The 16,121-nt window shown below is 33.7% G+C and overlaps 1 protein-coding gene across 1 annotated transcript in view; it reads left to right on the top strand.

The window, feature by feature from the left end:
- Positions 1–16,121, top strand: part of JAK2 (Janus kinase 2) — a gene marked incomplete at its 3' end in the record, with an annotated part of 51,705 nt that overhangs the window by 19,730 nt on the left and 15,854 nt on the right. The window contains exons 6-18 of the mRNA XM_079548725.1: positions 116–437; positions 2,357–2,476; positions 3,553–3,710; positions 5,045–5,156; positions 6,817–7,003; positions 7,441–7,565; positions 7,947–8,081; positions 9,771–9,858; positions 11,768–11,895; positions 12,418–12,556; positions 13,914–14,065; positions 15,131–15,281; positions 15,942–16,078. Coding sequence (XP_079404851.1) covers positions 116–437; positions 2,357–2,476; positions 3,553–3,710; positions 5,045–5,156; positions 6,817–7,003; positions 7,441–7,565; positions 7,947–8,081; positions 9,771–9,858; positions 11,768–11,895; positions 12,418–12,556; positions 13,914–14,065; positions 15,131–15,281; positions 15,942–16,078 — 1,954 coding nt within the window. The remainder of the gene's footprint in view (positions 1–115; positions 438–2,356; positions 2,477–3,552; positions 3,711–5,044; positions 5,157–6,816; positions 7,004–7,440; positions 7,566–7,946; positions 8,082–9,770; positions 9,859–11,767; positions 11,896–12,417; positions 12,557–13,913; positions 14,066–15,130; positions 15,282–15,941; positions 16,079–16,121) is intronic.

Below are 16,121 nucleotides of genomic sequence, written 5' to 3'. Positions count from 1 at the left end.
AGAGCTAGATATCTTTGCTGGATTTAATGGGTTAAATCATTAGTTGTGGTTTTTGTTTATTTGTTTTTTTTGTTTGTTTGTTTTGTTTTGTTTTTTTATGGTTATATATTCACAGCTACAAAATGTTTTTGCCCAAATGTGTGCGAGCAAAGATCCAAGAATACCACATTTTGACCCGAAAGAGAATAAGGTACAGGTTCCGTAAATTCATACAGCAGTTCAGCCAATGCAAAGCTACTGCCAGGAACTTGAAACTTAAGTATCTCATAAATTTGGAAACCCTTCAGTCTGCCTTCTATTCAGAGGTTTTTGAAGTAAAAGAACCTGGTGGAGATCCTTCTGGAGAAGAAAGTTTTGCAACTATTGTAATAACTGGAAATGGTGGAATTCAGTGCTCAAGAGGAAAACTTAAAAACTGTGAGATGCTGGCAGAGCAGGTAATTTCTTTAAATGTATCTACTTCATTATTTTAGTAGTTGCACAGTTTGTCGTTGATTAGCTTGATTAGTTTGATTAGCTTGTTAAAATTTATGTTCAATAAAATGCATGTTGTCCTTGAATTCTGTTTGAAATCAGGACTATACAGGATCCAGAAAAACAAGGCAAATTACACTTTATATTGCTTCACTTAGACTCTTACCAGTGTCTGAACTAGCAAATTTAAAGAGATGTTTCTATAACTGCAGTCTGTTTACTCCTTTTTTCAAGAGCTAGGTGATAAGTGGTTCATGACTTGTAACTTGTCATGATCTTATGCTGTTGTATTTTTATTTATCTCTATTGTTTCTTTTGTGTATGGTTTCCCAGCATGACTGTTCTTTGGTAAAATGTACCAAAATCTGATAGTAGCTGTGTAAAGTAAGAGTGTGGGAATTTTCTAAAGGTAAGATTAAGGGCAAAGTGAAGCAGATGTCAGTTTTCCAAAATAATTACATCTATTCCTTGGTAGTTTTAATGCATAAAGTGTAGCAGTCAGACCAAACTACAAAAAAAACTGGTGACATGTTTATAATATACTATAATGATTTGTAAAAATGCCATTTTTTCCTAAAACTTTAAAAAAAAAAAATATCTGATTACTTAACCAGATTTTCTACTTTTTTTTCTTAGAATGTTTGCAGATTCATTCTAGGTCCAGTAATTTCCTTTACATTATGTGGCAGTCCTCATCCTTGTGCAATTTTCTGTAGTCACTAGTTGCTCTTGCAGGAGCTGATGTTTGGTTTCTGTAGTTTCTAGTTTTTGGTGCACAAAACTTATGCATTTTGTGCTGTCATGGCAACTAAGCCTTTAGTAAGTGTAGTGTTTAAACTGATCTCTTTTCAAATTACTATTTCAGAACTATTTTTCGTAATTGATAGTATTAGCATCCTTAGTGACAAAGACAGCATGTAGGCCAAATGTATTTTCACTGTTACAGAAACTGTGTACAAAATATGTTGTGAAAATTTAATGAAGGAATAAGATTGACTGTATGATTGATTGATACTTATGATTGATCATAACTTTCAGCAGACTCTACTGATGACACCTGATTGAGATGTTGAATTGAAACAACATTTTTAATTTTTTGAAGTTGATAATAGCGTATGTGTGGTAAATTATAAGGAAATTTGTTTTGCCAGTTCACATTTAATAATTAATTAATAGAGCTTCAGAGTCTTAAATGTATTTGAGCTGATTCATGACTTCTGATAATCAATTCAGTAGTATGACATTCAGTAGTATGACATGTGTTAGGATACACTTACAGCCTTATAAATAGGATGAATTTGCTTTGGAAGAGTAGTTTAAGATAAACACATCTTTATTTAAGATGTTTAGCATTTAAAGTTCTGCTGCAAACAAAACAAGATATGACCTATATGACATGGTAATTTGACGTGTGAAAGACTTAAGGAAATCAGGAATATTATATATTATTTTATTAAAAAGTCCCTGACCTGCCACCAAGTGAAAAAGTCATAGATTTCCTCGGTGGGAATCTTCTTACCTGGTCAGAGATTGTCAAAGCTGAGAAGATCTTTTCTTAAACATTTTCTCCATCAATACTATCTCCATCTCTTTGGTACCAGATCTTGCAGCTTGCATTCCTGCAAATGAAGACATCATATTCTGAAATGTTAACAGGCTCTCTAATCAGGATGTTAAAAAAAAAAAAAGAAAAAGAAAAAAAAAGTTAAACCTCACAGAATACTGCTTTTCATTAATTTTATTAGTGTGTTTAAGGCTTGTTGAGCCTCTTCATTTCTAACTTCACAAGACTAGTGTTGTAGGAATTCTAATGCTACAAATAGATGTGGGTTTTTTCAGCTGAAATTTGTTGATGATGAGGCTATGTAATTATTTGTTGTAGGATTTACAAACATATTGTGATTTTCCTGATATCATTGATGTGAGCATTAAACAAGCAAGTCAAGAAGGTTCCAGTGAGAGGAGAATTGTCACCATTCACAAACAAGACAGCAAGAATCTGGTCTGTGTACATTTGCTTGCCATTTTTGTTTTCCGTATAGATGTTGCTTTGAGCAAACTGCAGTGTTCATGGTTTTACATAACAAAATATTAGTTGTTAATTAAGCGTGAGGTAAAACTGAAGGCATTTTTGCAATATAAGCAGTGTATTAAAACCCTGAATATCTTGTGTGTGGACTAATGTAGACAATTCTAGCTTAAGATGATCGTGGATAGATTGATTCTCCTTTGTTGGAGCCTGAAATCTGAGTCTGTGTTTTAGCAATCTAGCATACTGTTTGTATGAAGTCATGATTAAGCTGGCTGACAGTGACCAAAAAATTGAAAAGGGGTCAAAATATTCTGGAGAAATGATAATACTTTAAAAAAAAAATGTGCACGGACATAACATTAATGTCATTGCTTCTACTTTTTAAAATGCTTTGAAGAAGATACTGGAAAATAATTTTATATGTGAGTGTAAAAAGTTGTTTTAGTTTGGCCTCCAGAAACTCCCTTGCCAGCTGCTGGAAAGTCTGATTCAAGTGCCATACAGTTCTCTTCCCTTGTCTCCATGACTGGTCTGCAGGTCCTCAGGGCTCACATTCTCTCTATTTCTGTGATCAGAGAGCTTCCCACTGTTCGCATGAGGAAGCTACATACATCTTATGCACTTCTTCATAAGAATAGTAATTACAAAAACCCTCAAAAAGCATTAGTCAGTTTTTAGTCTTCCTAACATGGCTTTTGGACAAAAGCCACATGGTTCACTGATGTATGGAAGAACTGCGAATTTCTTTAATTTCTGATGTTAACGGTATAAAATTAATGGCCTGTTAAGAACTTGAAAATTTGTCCACGCCTTTTATAGAAATGTAAAAGTAGCTGAGATATCTGCAATATACATTTACAGTGCTCAGAGTATGAAAATATTTTGGATAGGAGAAAAGTGCTTTCCTTAACTATAAGCCATGAAAATTCTCTTAAATTCAGAATTTGTGAATTAAATTCTGAACATCCAGGAAATTTGCATTGACTGTTACAAATTCTCATTCTTTCTCTCCTCTTTCTCTTTTCTCTCCTCTGGCTATTTAACAGGAGGCTGAATTTCAGTCTTTAAGAGAAGCTCTCTCCTTTGTATCGTTAATTGATGGATATTACAGATTAACTGCAGATGCCCACCATTATCTCTGCAAAGAAGTAGCACCACCATCAGTGCTTGAAAATATACAAAGCAATTGCCATGGACCAATTTTGTAAGCAAATTTTAGTGATATAACAAGGTGCTGTTATTTTTGAAGGATAATTTTTAGCTGATTGTGAACCGTGATGGACGTCTTAAGATGTGCATTTATTTCACTTCTGTAACAAAATGCTTTATATTTTTCCTCGTTTTTCAGTTTGCAGAATAAAATACCTCATTGATGTATTATCAGAAATAGAACAAAGGATTGTGGCTTTAATTTTCTTCCCTTAGAATTCTGTCTTTTGTTCAAGCAAGACACAGCAAAGTCATGCTGCTGATTTTTACTGAATTACAGTTATTATCAGGGCAGCAATGCATAATGCTATAGAGGACTTCATGTTTTAACTGCAGCCTCTATTAGTTATACTATTTGAGTTGCTAAAGAGAAAAAGACAAATTCAAGTACAGTAAAGTGCAACCCATGTAAATTTGAGGGTTTGCTTGTTTTTCAAGGAGTCTTGTCTCCTTGTTCTCTATCTCTGAATTTCAATACCTTCTTAGATTTCTTTTCTTAACATGGGAGCTTAGGAATGTTTTCTTAGGCAGAAAAAAATAGGTATTGGCTTTAGGTACAGAAAGCTCAAAGGTAGAATATCTACAAGATACCTTGCATAGAACTAGCACCATCCTACTCCATTAATACCAAATGCTTCTGGAAATTTCCCAATGACAGAGTATAGGTGCTGTACATGTGAGGGCAGATGAAGGAGAAGAGGAACAGAGACTTACGTTTCAAAGCATGTCTTTTGCATCTTGCAGACCTAGACAAATACCATATATTGATTTTTATTTAGAACTATTTAGCATGATGTACTGTAAGTACAGAACTTTCCACACCATTCTCTTTGTAATTCCTTGAGATAGATAGAAATAGTTAGCAATGACTGGTTAGAGAGAGATTAGTTGCTGTAGTAACAAATGAAGCTTTCTTTAAAATCCCTTTTGTTATTAGTCCTTTCCCAATCTAAACTAGTCATTTTCCATGCACACAAATGCTTCTCTAATCTTAGCTTGCTTATCAGACAGTTTCACTTGAACAGGTTCTTCCATGATGGAAATTGAGAGTCATATTCATAAGCCCAAGGCAGTGCTTTTTCAGACTGCCAAGTTTTTGATCAAATAGGTCAATGAGATTTGAAGTGTTAAGAGTCTTTACTGCATTCTTTTGTACAGAAGCAGCTACTGTGACTACTGGAAAATAGAGAGGCAAATGAATTATTTTAAAGGAGAGTTTAAAATTCAGAATTTGTATTGTCATTGTATGAGATATAATAGTGCTCATAAGTCATTATCTGGTCTTGTTCTTAAAAATTATGCAGTATTAATCATTTTCTTTTTATATAGCATGGACTTTGCTATCAATAAACTGAAGAAGGCAGGTAATCAGACTGGCTTCTACGTTCTTCGTTGCAGTCCTAAAGATTTTAAAAAATACTTCCTCACATTTGCTATTGAGGTTTGTATTCTGGCATGGACAATACTTCTATAATTTCTATCATGTTGTGATAATGTGCATGGAAAGTTCAGTAAATGATTCTGGATTTTCTTTTCAGAATGGTAGTATGTCTGTTGATTCTACAGCTACTTGTGTCAGACAGGCCTACTTTCAGGGTCATATGAGAAACATACTAAAATAAATTTATGATAAAGAATCACTGGCACAGAATATATGCCCCAAAACCAAAAAAGGCAGAGTAAAGAGAGTTTGATAATTTTGGGGTTTGGAATGTGACTGTTCAAACTATTGTAATTGTTTGGGTGGTAATGTGGGGATTTTGGTGATTTCTGTTGTTTCTGGCACAGTAGGACTTAATTACTGAGTGTACAGTTGATTGCTGTGGTGATCTAAGGTTGTCTCTCATTGATGAGTTTTTATAGGTTTGAGTTGTATCCTTCATCCAGCTAGATGATCTGGTGCTTGTTATGTCAGCATATATCTTCAGGACATCTGCTGTAAACTAGATGAGAAGCTGCACTTGAAATGCCTACAAAACTCTCATGCTGCTGAAAAGCCAGATGTTCATCTACTCTATGAGACTGTAGCTAGTGATAAAGCAGCACTTTAATAGTGCTGTTACATAATTACACAATCTTGTTCCAGTATTGATGTTGTTCCAAGGGTGGGATTATTTTTATTTAAATGAACAGAGCTACCTTTGGGTTTTTAACTGGAAAAAGTAGCATACACGGTTTTTCTTACTAGTTTTGCAAGAAGCTATCAGATTTACTCAACACTGTCACAAGTAGGTAGATGTTTCAAAATGATAAAATAATGTTGATTTGTGGGTGGAGAAGTAAAGAGCCATTTTTAAGACCAGTTTTAGAAAAATTTTACGTCTAGCCATTGAACCGTATTAAGGATTTTTTGGTCCCTGAGCAAGCTTAGGGTCAAGTTCTGAGTCAAGCTTGCCATTAACTGACCTGGTCGCATTTGTTTTTCTTGTTCTAATTATTTCTGGGCAAGCCATTAAAAGACTTTTCAGATTTGTTGGAATTTGTTGGAATGTTTTTCACAGCATTAACATGAAGGATTATGAAAGCATTGTTAAGAACTCTTCTTGATTAAAAACGTCTAATGGTACGTTTTCAAGATTCATCAAAATAATTCAGTGCCTATTGAGAGCCTAGTGTACTAGGAATGAATTGCTTAGAACTGCACTATACACTGCAGAAAAACAGAAATACACCTTAGATCTCCAAATACTTGCCAAAATGAAAGAGTTTGAGCTTTTGGGTTATGGCTTCCAACATTTTTTCTATTTTATTACCCCATGTAACAGTGAAGGAACTTTTATTGCTACATCTGAAGATATGAAGGATCTTTCCTAGGTTCCTTTATGTTTTCTCAGCACGATATTTGGAGATTTGTTAATGTTTGTTCATCTTCGTGGCAGCATACTAATTTCAGGGATGGAGGTAGAATCTTGGCTGTGTTTGTGTTGTTTGGTTTTGTTTCTTTTCCCCCTCAGAATCACTGTTACATAGTGAGTAAAAAATAACAAATAGTGGTAATGTTTCATTGAAGGGTGGGTTCTTTAGGTTACTGCTGTGCATTTAATTTTTTTAATGACTGAGTATTGATCAATTTTCTTTTTGATGGGAAAAAATCTCTGCAGCGTGAGAATGTCACTGACTATAAACATTGCTTAATTACGAAGAATGAGAATGGGGAATATAATCTTAGTGGAACCAAGAGAAGTTTTGGTAATCTTAAGGATCTATTGACCTGCTATCAGACAGAAACTGTCCGCTCAGACAGCATAATTTTCCAGTTCATCAAGTGCTGTCCTCCAAAACCAAAAGGTAAGAAAGGATAGTTTATTTCTAAACAAGAATGTTTTACTTTTAAGTCTTTATAAATTGTAAACAACAAAGTAAATGGCTTTCAGGTAGGTAAGTACACATATTGGCTTATGTGGGTTCTCTTCATTCCACTTACCTGTTTTTACTTTGTTTTGACATGACTATCTGGACAGCACTGATAGCCATCACAGTTTCATTGTTAGAACTGAAACTATATTCTTGATTACTGTAGGAAACAGTGCCGTACAGAAACAGTAGGAGAAGCAGCAAAAGCAGTTTTTGCTAATCCAAAAAAGTGAATTATTTACCAAGACACTCTATAGCTTTTAAAATGGTCTCAGATAGACATTGCCTTTTTTTTTTTTTTGTATCTACAGCTTCTAAATATGTGATTTTTATATTTTATAGCTCAACTTTACTTCTCTTTCTTCTCTCAGATAAATCAAACCTCCTTGTCTTCAGAAGCAATAGTGTCTCTGATGTACCTTCATCACCAACTTTGCAGAGGCACAATGTTAGCCAGATGGTCTTTCACAAAATCCGGAATGAGGACTTGATTTTTGTAAGTCTCTTAGTTGCTTCTTTCATTGCAAATGGTTGGTTTAGTAAGTGCCATATAAAAACTCCATGTGCATTCAGAAGAGCTTTTTTTCCTTAAAAAAGAAAAAGTGTCCTTTTGACTGCAGTGGTAGTTTGTTTTGTTTTGTTTTGTTTTCCTCTGTGGTTCTTTCAGCAATTTGTCACCTAAGATCCTTGACAAGTTAGTAACTTTTTAAAAAAATTAGCAAGGATTTAAACTGTTCATGGTATACTTGTTTCAACTCTAGAGGTAGACTAGCTGAAAAGTTTCACATATATACATTGTTTATTGAAGAAGTTGTCTGTCTTTGACAGAACACGTAGTAATTTCTCATTTTCCCTTTCCTGCTTTTTGTCTTTTTAGGAAGAGAGTCTTGGACAGGGCACATTTACAAAGATTTTCAAAGGTATAAGGAAAGAAGTAGGAGACTATGGCCAGCTCCATCAAACTGAAGTTCTTTTAAAGGTTCTGGATAAAGTGCATAGAAACTACTCTGAGGTTGGTATGATTATCAACTGCAGTGTACTTGTCCATCCCATACTACTTTTCTTACAGCAAGTAAGCAACGTGCTGTATTTGTATGATAGAGGGATGATTGTTGAACAGAGCTCATTCTTTGCCTTGTGAAACAGGGAAAAATGGGTTTGAAACTAGTTCTGTGAACTTCACCTGTATACTTCATTTCCTTTCTGCCCGCTATCTATCACAATTTAGAGCTACCACAGAGAACCAAAAAACAGTGGTTCTTTTGTACTACACAGGTAGCACAGGAGAAACAGTTTGGCCACAAACCTGTACTGGTAAACTCATGATCTACATGTGAGGTATCAACTTTTAGGGAAGAATTTCCTTTTGTTGACTGTTTTCCTGGTGTTTTTGATTTTTGTTGTTTTTTTTATTATTATTATTATTTGTTTGTTTTGCTTTGCTTTGTTTTTTGGTTTTTTTTTTGTTTTGTTTTGTTTTTTTTTTGAGTCTTACTAGTTCTCCAGTAAAATAAATATTTTGCATAAGGTCATAAAAAATCAGAAATATGAGGAACGCTTGCCATATGTGGAATCACCCATATTTGATTAGTCTTCTAGTGTTTGAATCTGTGAGCAGACCTGAACTGCCCTTTTGCAGAAAGCAATATAATGGTAATGTAAATAAGCTCAAGAATGCATATGTGAAAATTTAATTTTAAAAAATTAACAAATGTGCTATTTCTTATTATATTAGTGCAACTTTATATGGCTGCTTATTGTGTATTCTGATTATATTATAGTTTCAAATTCCTAATTAACCTAAGAGCATTTGCAGTAAGTCAGAAGAACCAGTCTCTTATTCAATGAACTTTTCAACCGCTTAGAACATATCTAAATTAAAATGTTAACTAAAGAAAAGGAGAAAAAAAATTCAAGAGCTAGTGTCAAAAGCAAGGTAGACATACCCTTTGAACATATGAAAGTAAAAATGATAATAAAAATAAGATGTATTTTAATTTTAAGAAATTGGATAATATGCTATCATTTTAGAATAGGGTGAAAATGAATTTTTTAAGGAGCTCTAAGAATAAAGAAATATGAAAATGACCCTTGAAAGAAAATATGCTGATTTTAACCTCATCTCATTGGGAAGCAATCTGTATGCAAGGAAGCGTAGCTAAAAAAAAAATAAAATATGATTAAAGAGATAAAAGCATTTGAAAATTTCCTAACAAGGTCAGATAAGGTCTCACAACACTGGATGAGGGATATAGGTGAGGGATATAGCAGTTCTTGTCTTAAGTTAAAACTTTATAATCTTCTATGAAGAAATAAATGCAAACTGGATAGCGCATTGTGAATTTGCTCATTGTTTACTTAACTGATATAGAAAAAAAAGATTCTCTTTAAGATGAGGAGATGCATCTGCCTGCAGAAAAAGAGACTGCTAACTCTTCTAGATTGTGGATTGTTTTTTAAAACAAACAAATAAAACCCACAATAACAGCAAATCAATTTTTTTTTAAAAAAAAAAGCACAAACCAAAACAAAAAACATCCACAAATAAATAATATGAAATTTTAGACAGTCTTTGAAATGAGATGGGAGATGAATCGTTTTTTAAAAAAATTATTCAAACCATATGCATCTTTTTCTACAAATAATGTGTCACAGTTTTTCTTTCACTGATTGGTTCTCTCTTGCTCTCTCTTTCTCAAAGTCCTTCTTTGAGGCAGCAAGTATGATGAGCCAGCTTTCTTACAAACATTTGGTATTAAATTATGGAGTCTGTGTGTGTGGAGAGGAGAGTAAGTATCTTTTTCACTAATTATATACAGCTACCATTAGAGTTTCTTTTAAAAGGGGGAAGAGTGGGAACTCATTCCCCACAGAAACTTCAAATATTAATGAAACATTAATAATAGCAAAATCTTTACCCTACCTATAGAAATGGAGTATGTCCTCAGTTTAGCTTACTAAACTTACTTGCACTGTAGTTATTTATTAATAAGTTTTTGAGAACACCTGATATATAATTCTAGAACCTCATAATGAAATCTTAATTTTGGATGGCAGTCCAGTTCTTATGTGTTGTCTTCAAATATGCATTACTGGACCTCACTTTACCAGTTTTCATTTTAATTCAGTCCTTGGCAGAAAAGTCAGTTTGGACTAAAACCATTTTTTTCTTCTATTTAACTGCTTGTAGCAAAATGAGGCATTTTTGTAGTAAATGTGTAGATAATGTGTAGATAATGCGTAGATAATAATAATGTGTGGACTGCTGCCTCCATTAAGAGAAATGGAATTTGCAAAGCAAGGAAGGTGAGGGCATTTTGTACTGAAAGTGGCTTTTCTTACGAGGTTGGAAGGCAGTACATTTTTTGTCTGAGAACTCATAATACTGGTTTCAATTTTAAATACTTCCACAATTGCCTTTCCTAGTTCATTTATATTATCATGCATAGAGACTATGTATAAAATTCCAGATAGATAGTGTATCACTTTAAAACATGGAAATAATGAATTCCTATTATCTAAGCGTGAATATTATTTCTCCGTTATATCACAGTCAGACTCTGTAATCTTTTTTTCTGAAGGTGAGGCTTATGAGGCTTAGAACATATTACTCTGTGGCAGTTAGCAAGAAATGGGAAGAGAAGGTCTTACTTTTTCCATTAGACGTTTGCCGTACAGACTTCAGAACAATTGTTTCACATAACTGTTATTTTAAAAAAAGTTTTCTGTCTAAAATAATGTCAATAAAAATTAGTTTACTTTCATTAGACAAATATAAAACGTGTCGTTTCCAGAGTGTTCAGAGTGTAAAAAGCTCTATAATGTGAGCATCCTCTCTATACCTTCTGGAGGAAGGGGAGAGGAGAAGGGAGGCTCTGGGCTCTTCTCTCTGGGAGTTGGTATCAGAGCAGACAAGAATGGATTAAAGCTGCCAAGACAAGGTTCTCATTGGACATCAAGTAAAATTTATTTACCATGAATGTGGCCAAACACTGGAACACACTTCCTAAAGGGGAGGCTTTTGTATGGTGCCCTCAGGAATATGCTTTAACTTTTGGATGGCCCTGACATGATCAGGCAGTAAAATACAAAAATCTCTGTATGGCCCTTCAACTGCACTATTACAGTCCATCTTGCAGCTGAAGACAGGATTTCAGTACTGCAATTTAATTTTTTTTTATTGAAACAGATTGTGCAGTACTGTGAAGTGGATCTTGTTTCATGGGTTGTTCTCTGTATGACCGTGTGGAGACATATGTCATACATATATGCAAATGTTTATATTGTAAATTTTTATTGATCTGTTTTCAAGAAATCTCTTTTTTTTTTCGTGAAGTGTCTTATTTTTCCAGTAAAATTGGAGATTATAAGCACCTAAGAAGTGAATGACTTGAAATGGACATTGTTTGACTTACTGCATTCGTGTTGCTACGTACGGTGCTATGTTTATCAGAAGCTATGTTACTTATTGTGCCTTTGGAGTGAGGGTGGAAGGATAATCACTGCATTTCTTAAGGTGGAAAAGTAAATTGCATGAAGTATTTGTGACAATACTAAGATGTTAGTTTGTAAGTTAGTAAGTTAGTTTGTCAATGAATAGTGAAGAAGGAGATGGGTAATATTATGGTAATGTCTGCCTTGAATTTCCATTTGTTTTTTGTTGGTTTTAATTATTACACTTTTAACATTTTAAATCAGATATCCTTGTACAAGAATATGTGAAATTTGGATCTTTGGACACATATTTGAAAAAGAACAAAAACGTTATTAATATCTTGTGGAAACTGGAAGTTGCCAAGCAGTTGGCACTAGCCATGCATTTCCTGGTAGGTAGTTTATTTTTTATTTTTTATTTTTGTTAATGGTTGAGTTAAAGTGTTTCAGGTTAATGCATGTAGAGTGATGAGCTATTATCCTACCTCTTGAAACTAAGTGTAGAGTGTGAAAATAAGATGTTGACTGAGTGCTGAAGTCAAACCTTTATATCTTACATAGAATGTAATAGATTTTTTTGTTCTTTTGAAATATTCCTTTTGATAGAGTTTAATGCTTCTTGTGTTCATTTTAAATGCATTGTGTTGATGAACCCATCCATTTAAGTTAACATACTTCTAACTACAGATAAAGTCAAAAATATGTTGATGATTAAAATGAATGAAAATTTCCATAGAAAAACTTAACTAAAAGGAACTGATGAAAAGTCTGAGATTTGGTCAAACTTATCTCTGATCTTTATTTTCTTTTTTCCCTTTATGCTGTTAAGTGATTTTTGTTTGTTTGTTTTTAAATACCTTTTCAATCATAAGGTATTTTTGTCTGTCTGTAAAAGATGCCTTTTTGTTTATCAGGAGGATAAAGGCCTTGTTCATGGGAATGTCTGTGCAAAGAACATCTTGCTTATCAGGGAAGAAGACAGGAAGTCTGGAAACCTTCCTTTCATAAAACTAAGTGATCCTGGCATCAGTATCACAGTTTTGCCAAGGGACAGTAAGTCTTTGTGTCAGCTTTCATTTTCAATGCTTCTGACTTGAAAATCAAGATTATTCTTTTTCTTGCTGCCATCTTATTACTTTTGTTTCAGTAAACCACTTCATTCTTTTGTCAGTTTAGAATAATCCCCACAGTCTTACTTAGCAGTTTTGAGTGCATCCTCTTTTTCGTCAAATAGACACAGGAAAAAAAAAGTCACAGTTATCCACTGTATGAATATTTTGTGTTGTTCCCATTCTAAACAAATGCTTTTCACTGATAGTGCTATTAGTATACTATAAAGTACTGTAAAACTGCAGATAGCTGCTGGGCTTAGTATCCTGTTATCAATCAGGATTGAATTGCTTCATTCTGTCAAAGTTTTCTGAACTCCAAGTTAATGCACTTATTAAAATGCTGCCTGGCAGTTGAAAATTATCTTTGGTATTTTGATGAATGACTCAAGTCACGGGGGTTGCTGAAAGTACTATGTTATTAGCTTTGCCAAAAAAACTATTTTACTGCATTATGAACAAAATTATCTCATACTGGAAGAGGCATAAAGTGTGTGCAAGGTCCTTATGCTAATGAAACAGAAGTAATCTTCTTATCCATTTCTGAGTCTTCATAATTTTTTTTTTAAAAAATGAACACATCTTAGACTTGCTAATTTTATGCAGAAAATATAACACATCTAAGAGACTGTAGGCAGCATAGAGCTTATAGTCTTTCTTAGCCAATAATCTTTCACTCTTTTAATATACAAAGCCTTCACTAACCTTAAAAATATCATATTCTAAGATCTATATCCGCATCAGAAAACAAATTGACTTTCTACATGTTACTAGACTCACTAATACAAGCTCTAAAATCATAAAGTGGGAAACCACTCGCCGTGGTTCTTTTATACTGCTGTGCCATAATGTATCGACAAACAGTAAAGTACTTTTGGCTGTTTGCTATCTAGTTCTTTCACAACAGCTATTAAATCTTGACAATTTGGGGGAAAATATTAAAGCCAAAACAAAAATATAGTGTGGAAATGAGTTTTGAAAAGTATTTATTTAAACATTAGTCTAACTCAATAGTAAAACTAATGGTCTTCTGAACATGTGTTTTCCTAAGTATTCATAAGTATTAGTTTTGTAGTACTTAATTCTTAAGTATTCATTAGTATTATTGATTCAGAAGTATTACTTCTGTGGTTAATCTGTAGTTTCAAGAAAAGAACAAAAACTTGGAATGATATTAAAAACATGTTACAAAATGAAATACCTACGTATTCTAAAACCATTTTTACTGAATCAAATGTGTTTTAGAATTTTGTGGTTTTATTACTGATCTTAACATAATGTTTTCTTTGCACGACTAACAGTTCTTCTTGAGAGAATACCATGGGTTCCACCTGAGTGTATTGAGAACCCCAAACAACTAAGCCTAGCTACAGATAAGTGGAGTTTTGGTACCACTTTATGGGAAATCTGCAGTGGAGGAGATAAACCACTGAGCGCTCTCGATTCTTCAAGGGTAAGTGTCACTGTATCTGCAGTAGGGGCAGTTTTTTGGATACTTTAGAACGTCTGCTTTTGTAACCAATCAGCATGCAAAATGGTGTGGCCCATAACCACTGTAAGAAACATCACGTTGTCTGGTAGATGGTGATCATCGTAAGTGATGATTTAAGGATTATTTTTACATTGTTAATTTTTTATTTTTATGGGGACAAAGTTCAGTTATGCCAGAATTATCTTGCCCACACTTCTTTTCCTTTGTTATAACCTTATCTCACTTAAAAAAAAAAAAAAGCTTTCCTAACAATGTACGTGACCTTTGGTTGGCATAATTCTAGTTATGCTGTAAATGAATACCTAAATACCTAAAACCTGTAAGATGGTGTGTGTTGCTGACAATTCTATTTTATTTAAAACAGAAATATTAGCATTGCCTCAGGGGCTCAAGGGATGGGGTTGTTGAGCAGAAATATATTCCATAAAAATATTATTTCTTATATCTTTAATTTCTATTTGGAAGTGAGCAGAAGTTACCATTTTCTGTAATGACTTGTAGAATTATTATTATAAGTTGGCTGTTTTTCTAACAAAGCCTCATCCAATTTCTCAGGTGTTGTAATCAGCTCTTAGAAAAAATTTCAAGATCTTTAGACCTAGCTTCTAGACATCTGTGTTTTTTCAAAAGATGCCCTCATCTCTTCTACTAAATCACATTCTTTTCTAGTGCCAGTGAAGATTTTTTACATCTAGTGAAGCTCACTCAGCTCACTAATGGATAAAATTTTCTGCTGGATTTAACCCAATGGATAAAATTTTCTGCTAGAATGAGATTACATACAAAGGAGATAGCTTCTTGTGTTTTCTTATTTTCCACCTGTAACTGCTTTGGAGCTTTTCAACTCATTTCTCTAGATTATGGTAGTTCTTCTAAACAGCTGGTCAGTTAGTCAGATGTGAATGTTGGTGAGGTGATAAACCTAGGTTGAGAGCTGTATTTTTTCACTGCTCAAGTCAGAATATCATGGCTATTAGAATTCTTCCTGGTTATATGGTAAAAAGGCTTTTCTCCCTTCTGTTCCAGAAACTACAGTTTTATGAAGATCGACACCAACTTCCTGCCCCCAATTGGACAGAGCTAGCAAATCTGATAAACAACTGTATGGATTATGAGCCAGATTTCAGGCCATCATTTAGGGCAATTATACGTGACTTGAATAGTTTGTTCACTCCTGGTGAGTCTGAGTCTGTGGTACAAAAGGATAGCATTAGATAGAAAAAATCCTAGTTTCTGCAGGTTACATTTCTTATGGTGGCTCCCATTTCAGTATTTTGGCCTACAACCACTCTTCAACTCCATAGAGTATTCCATTACTGCTGCTTAGTTTGTTGTAAAAAAAGAATATATTAAAAGTTAGTGTGAAATAAAAATAATGCTTTGAGTGATGATTAATGTCTATCTTAACTGTTCTAGTCTCCTAGCCAAATGTATTTGCAAAGGTGTTTTTTATCTCTGAAAAGTAAGAGATATTTTACTAAGTGGAACATGCACGTTATCACAAGCCCAGGTTTTTATTTCTTCCCTCAATAATAATGGAGTCATTGTGCAATAGCTGCTGAATTTAAGTTCAGTAGATCTTTAAAAAAAAAAAATAATTTGAAATTACAGCAAGACTTGTTATGAGTCAAGCTACTTGACTGTTTGGTAATATCTCATTGTCTTCATGACTGCAAATTACTGAGTAGAAATAAAGGAGATTGTTAATATTCTACTAAGCTCAGAGTTTGCCTAGGGTTAGGGTTAGGTAAAAGATGTACTGTAGTAAGCTTGTTTCATTCTCCTGTTTGCTTCTCTTTTCTTTCTTCATCCTTTTTCTCTTCCTTCTACACCTCAGATTATGAGTTATTGACAGAAAATGATATGTTGCCGAATATGCGAACTGGAGCTCTTGGATTTTCTGGGGCCTTCGAAGATCGGGACCCAACACAATTTGAAGAAAGACATCTTAAGTTTTTACAGCAACTTGGCAAGGTAGTATATTTGGAAATTTTCTAATTGCCTAAGAAATAGTTAC

The sequence above is a fragment of the Tetrao urogallus genome (assembly GCF_951394365.1).
Source record: "Tetrao urogallus genome assembly, chromosome: Z".
Taxonomy (NCBI): domain Eukaryota; kingdom Metazoa; phylum Chordata; class Aves; order Galliformes; family Phasianidae; genus Tetrao; species Tetrao urogallus.
Note: the sequence above shows the minus strand (reverse complement) of the source record. Positions and strands in the feature narration are given on the sequence as shown.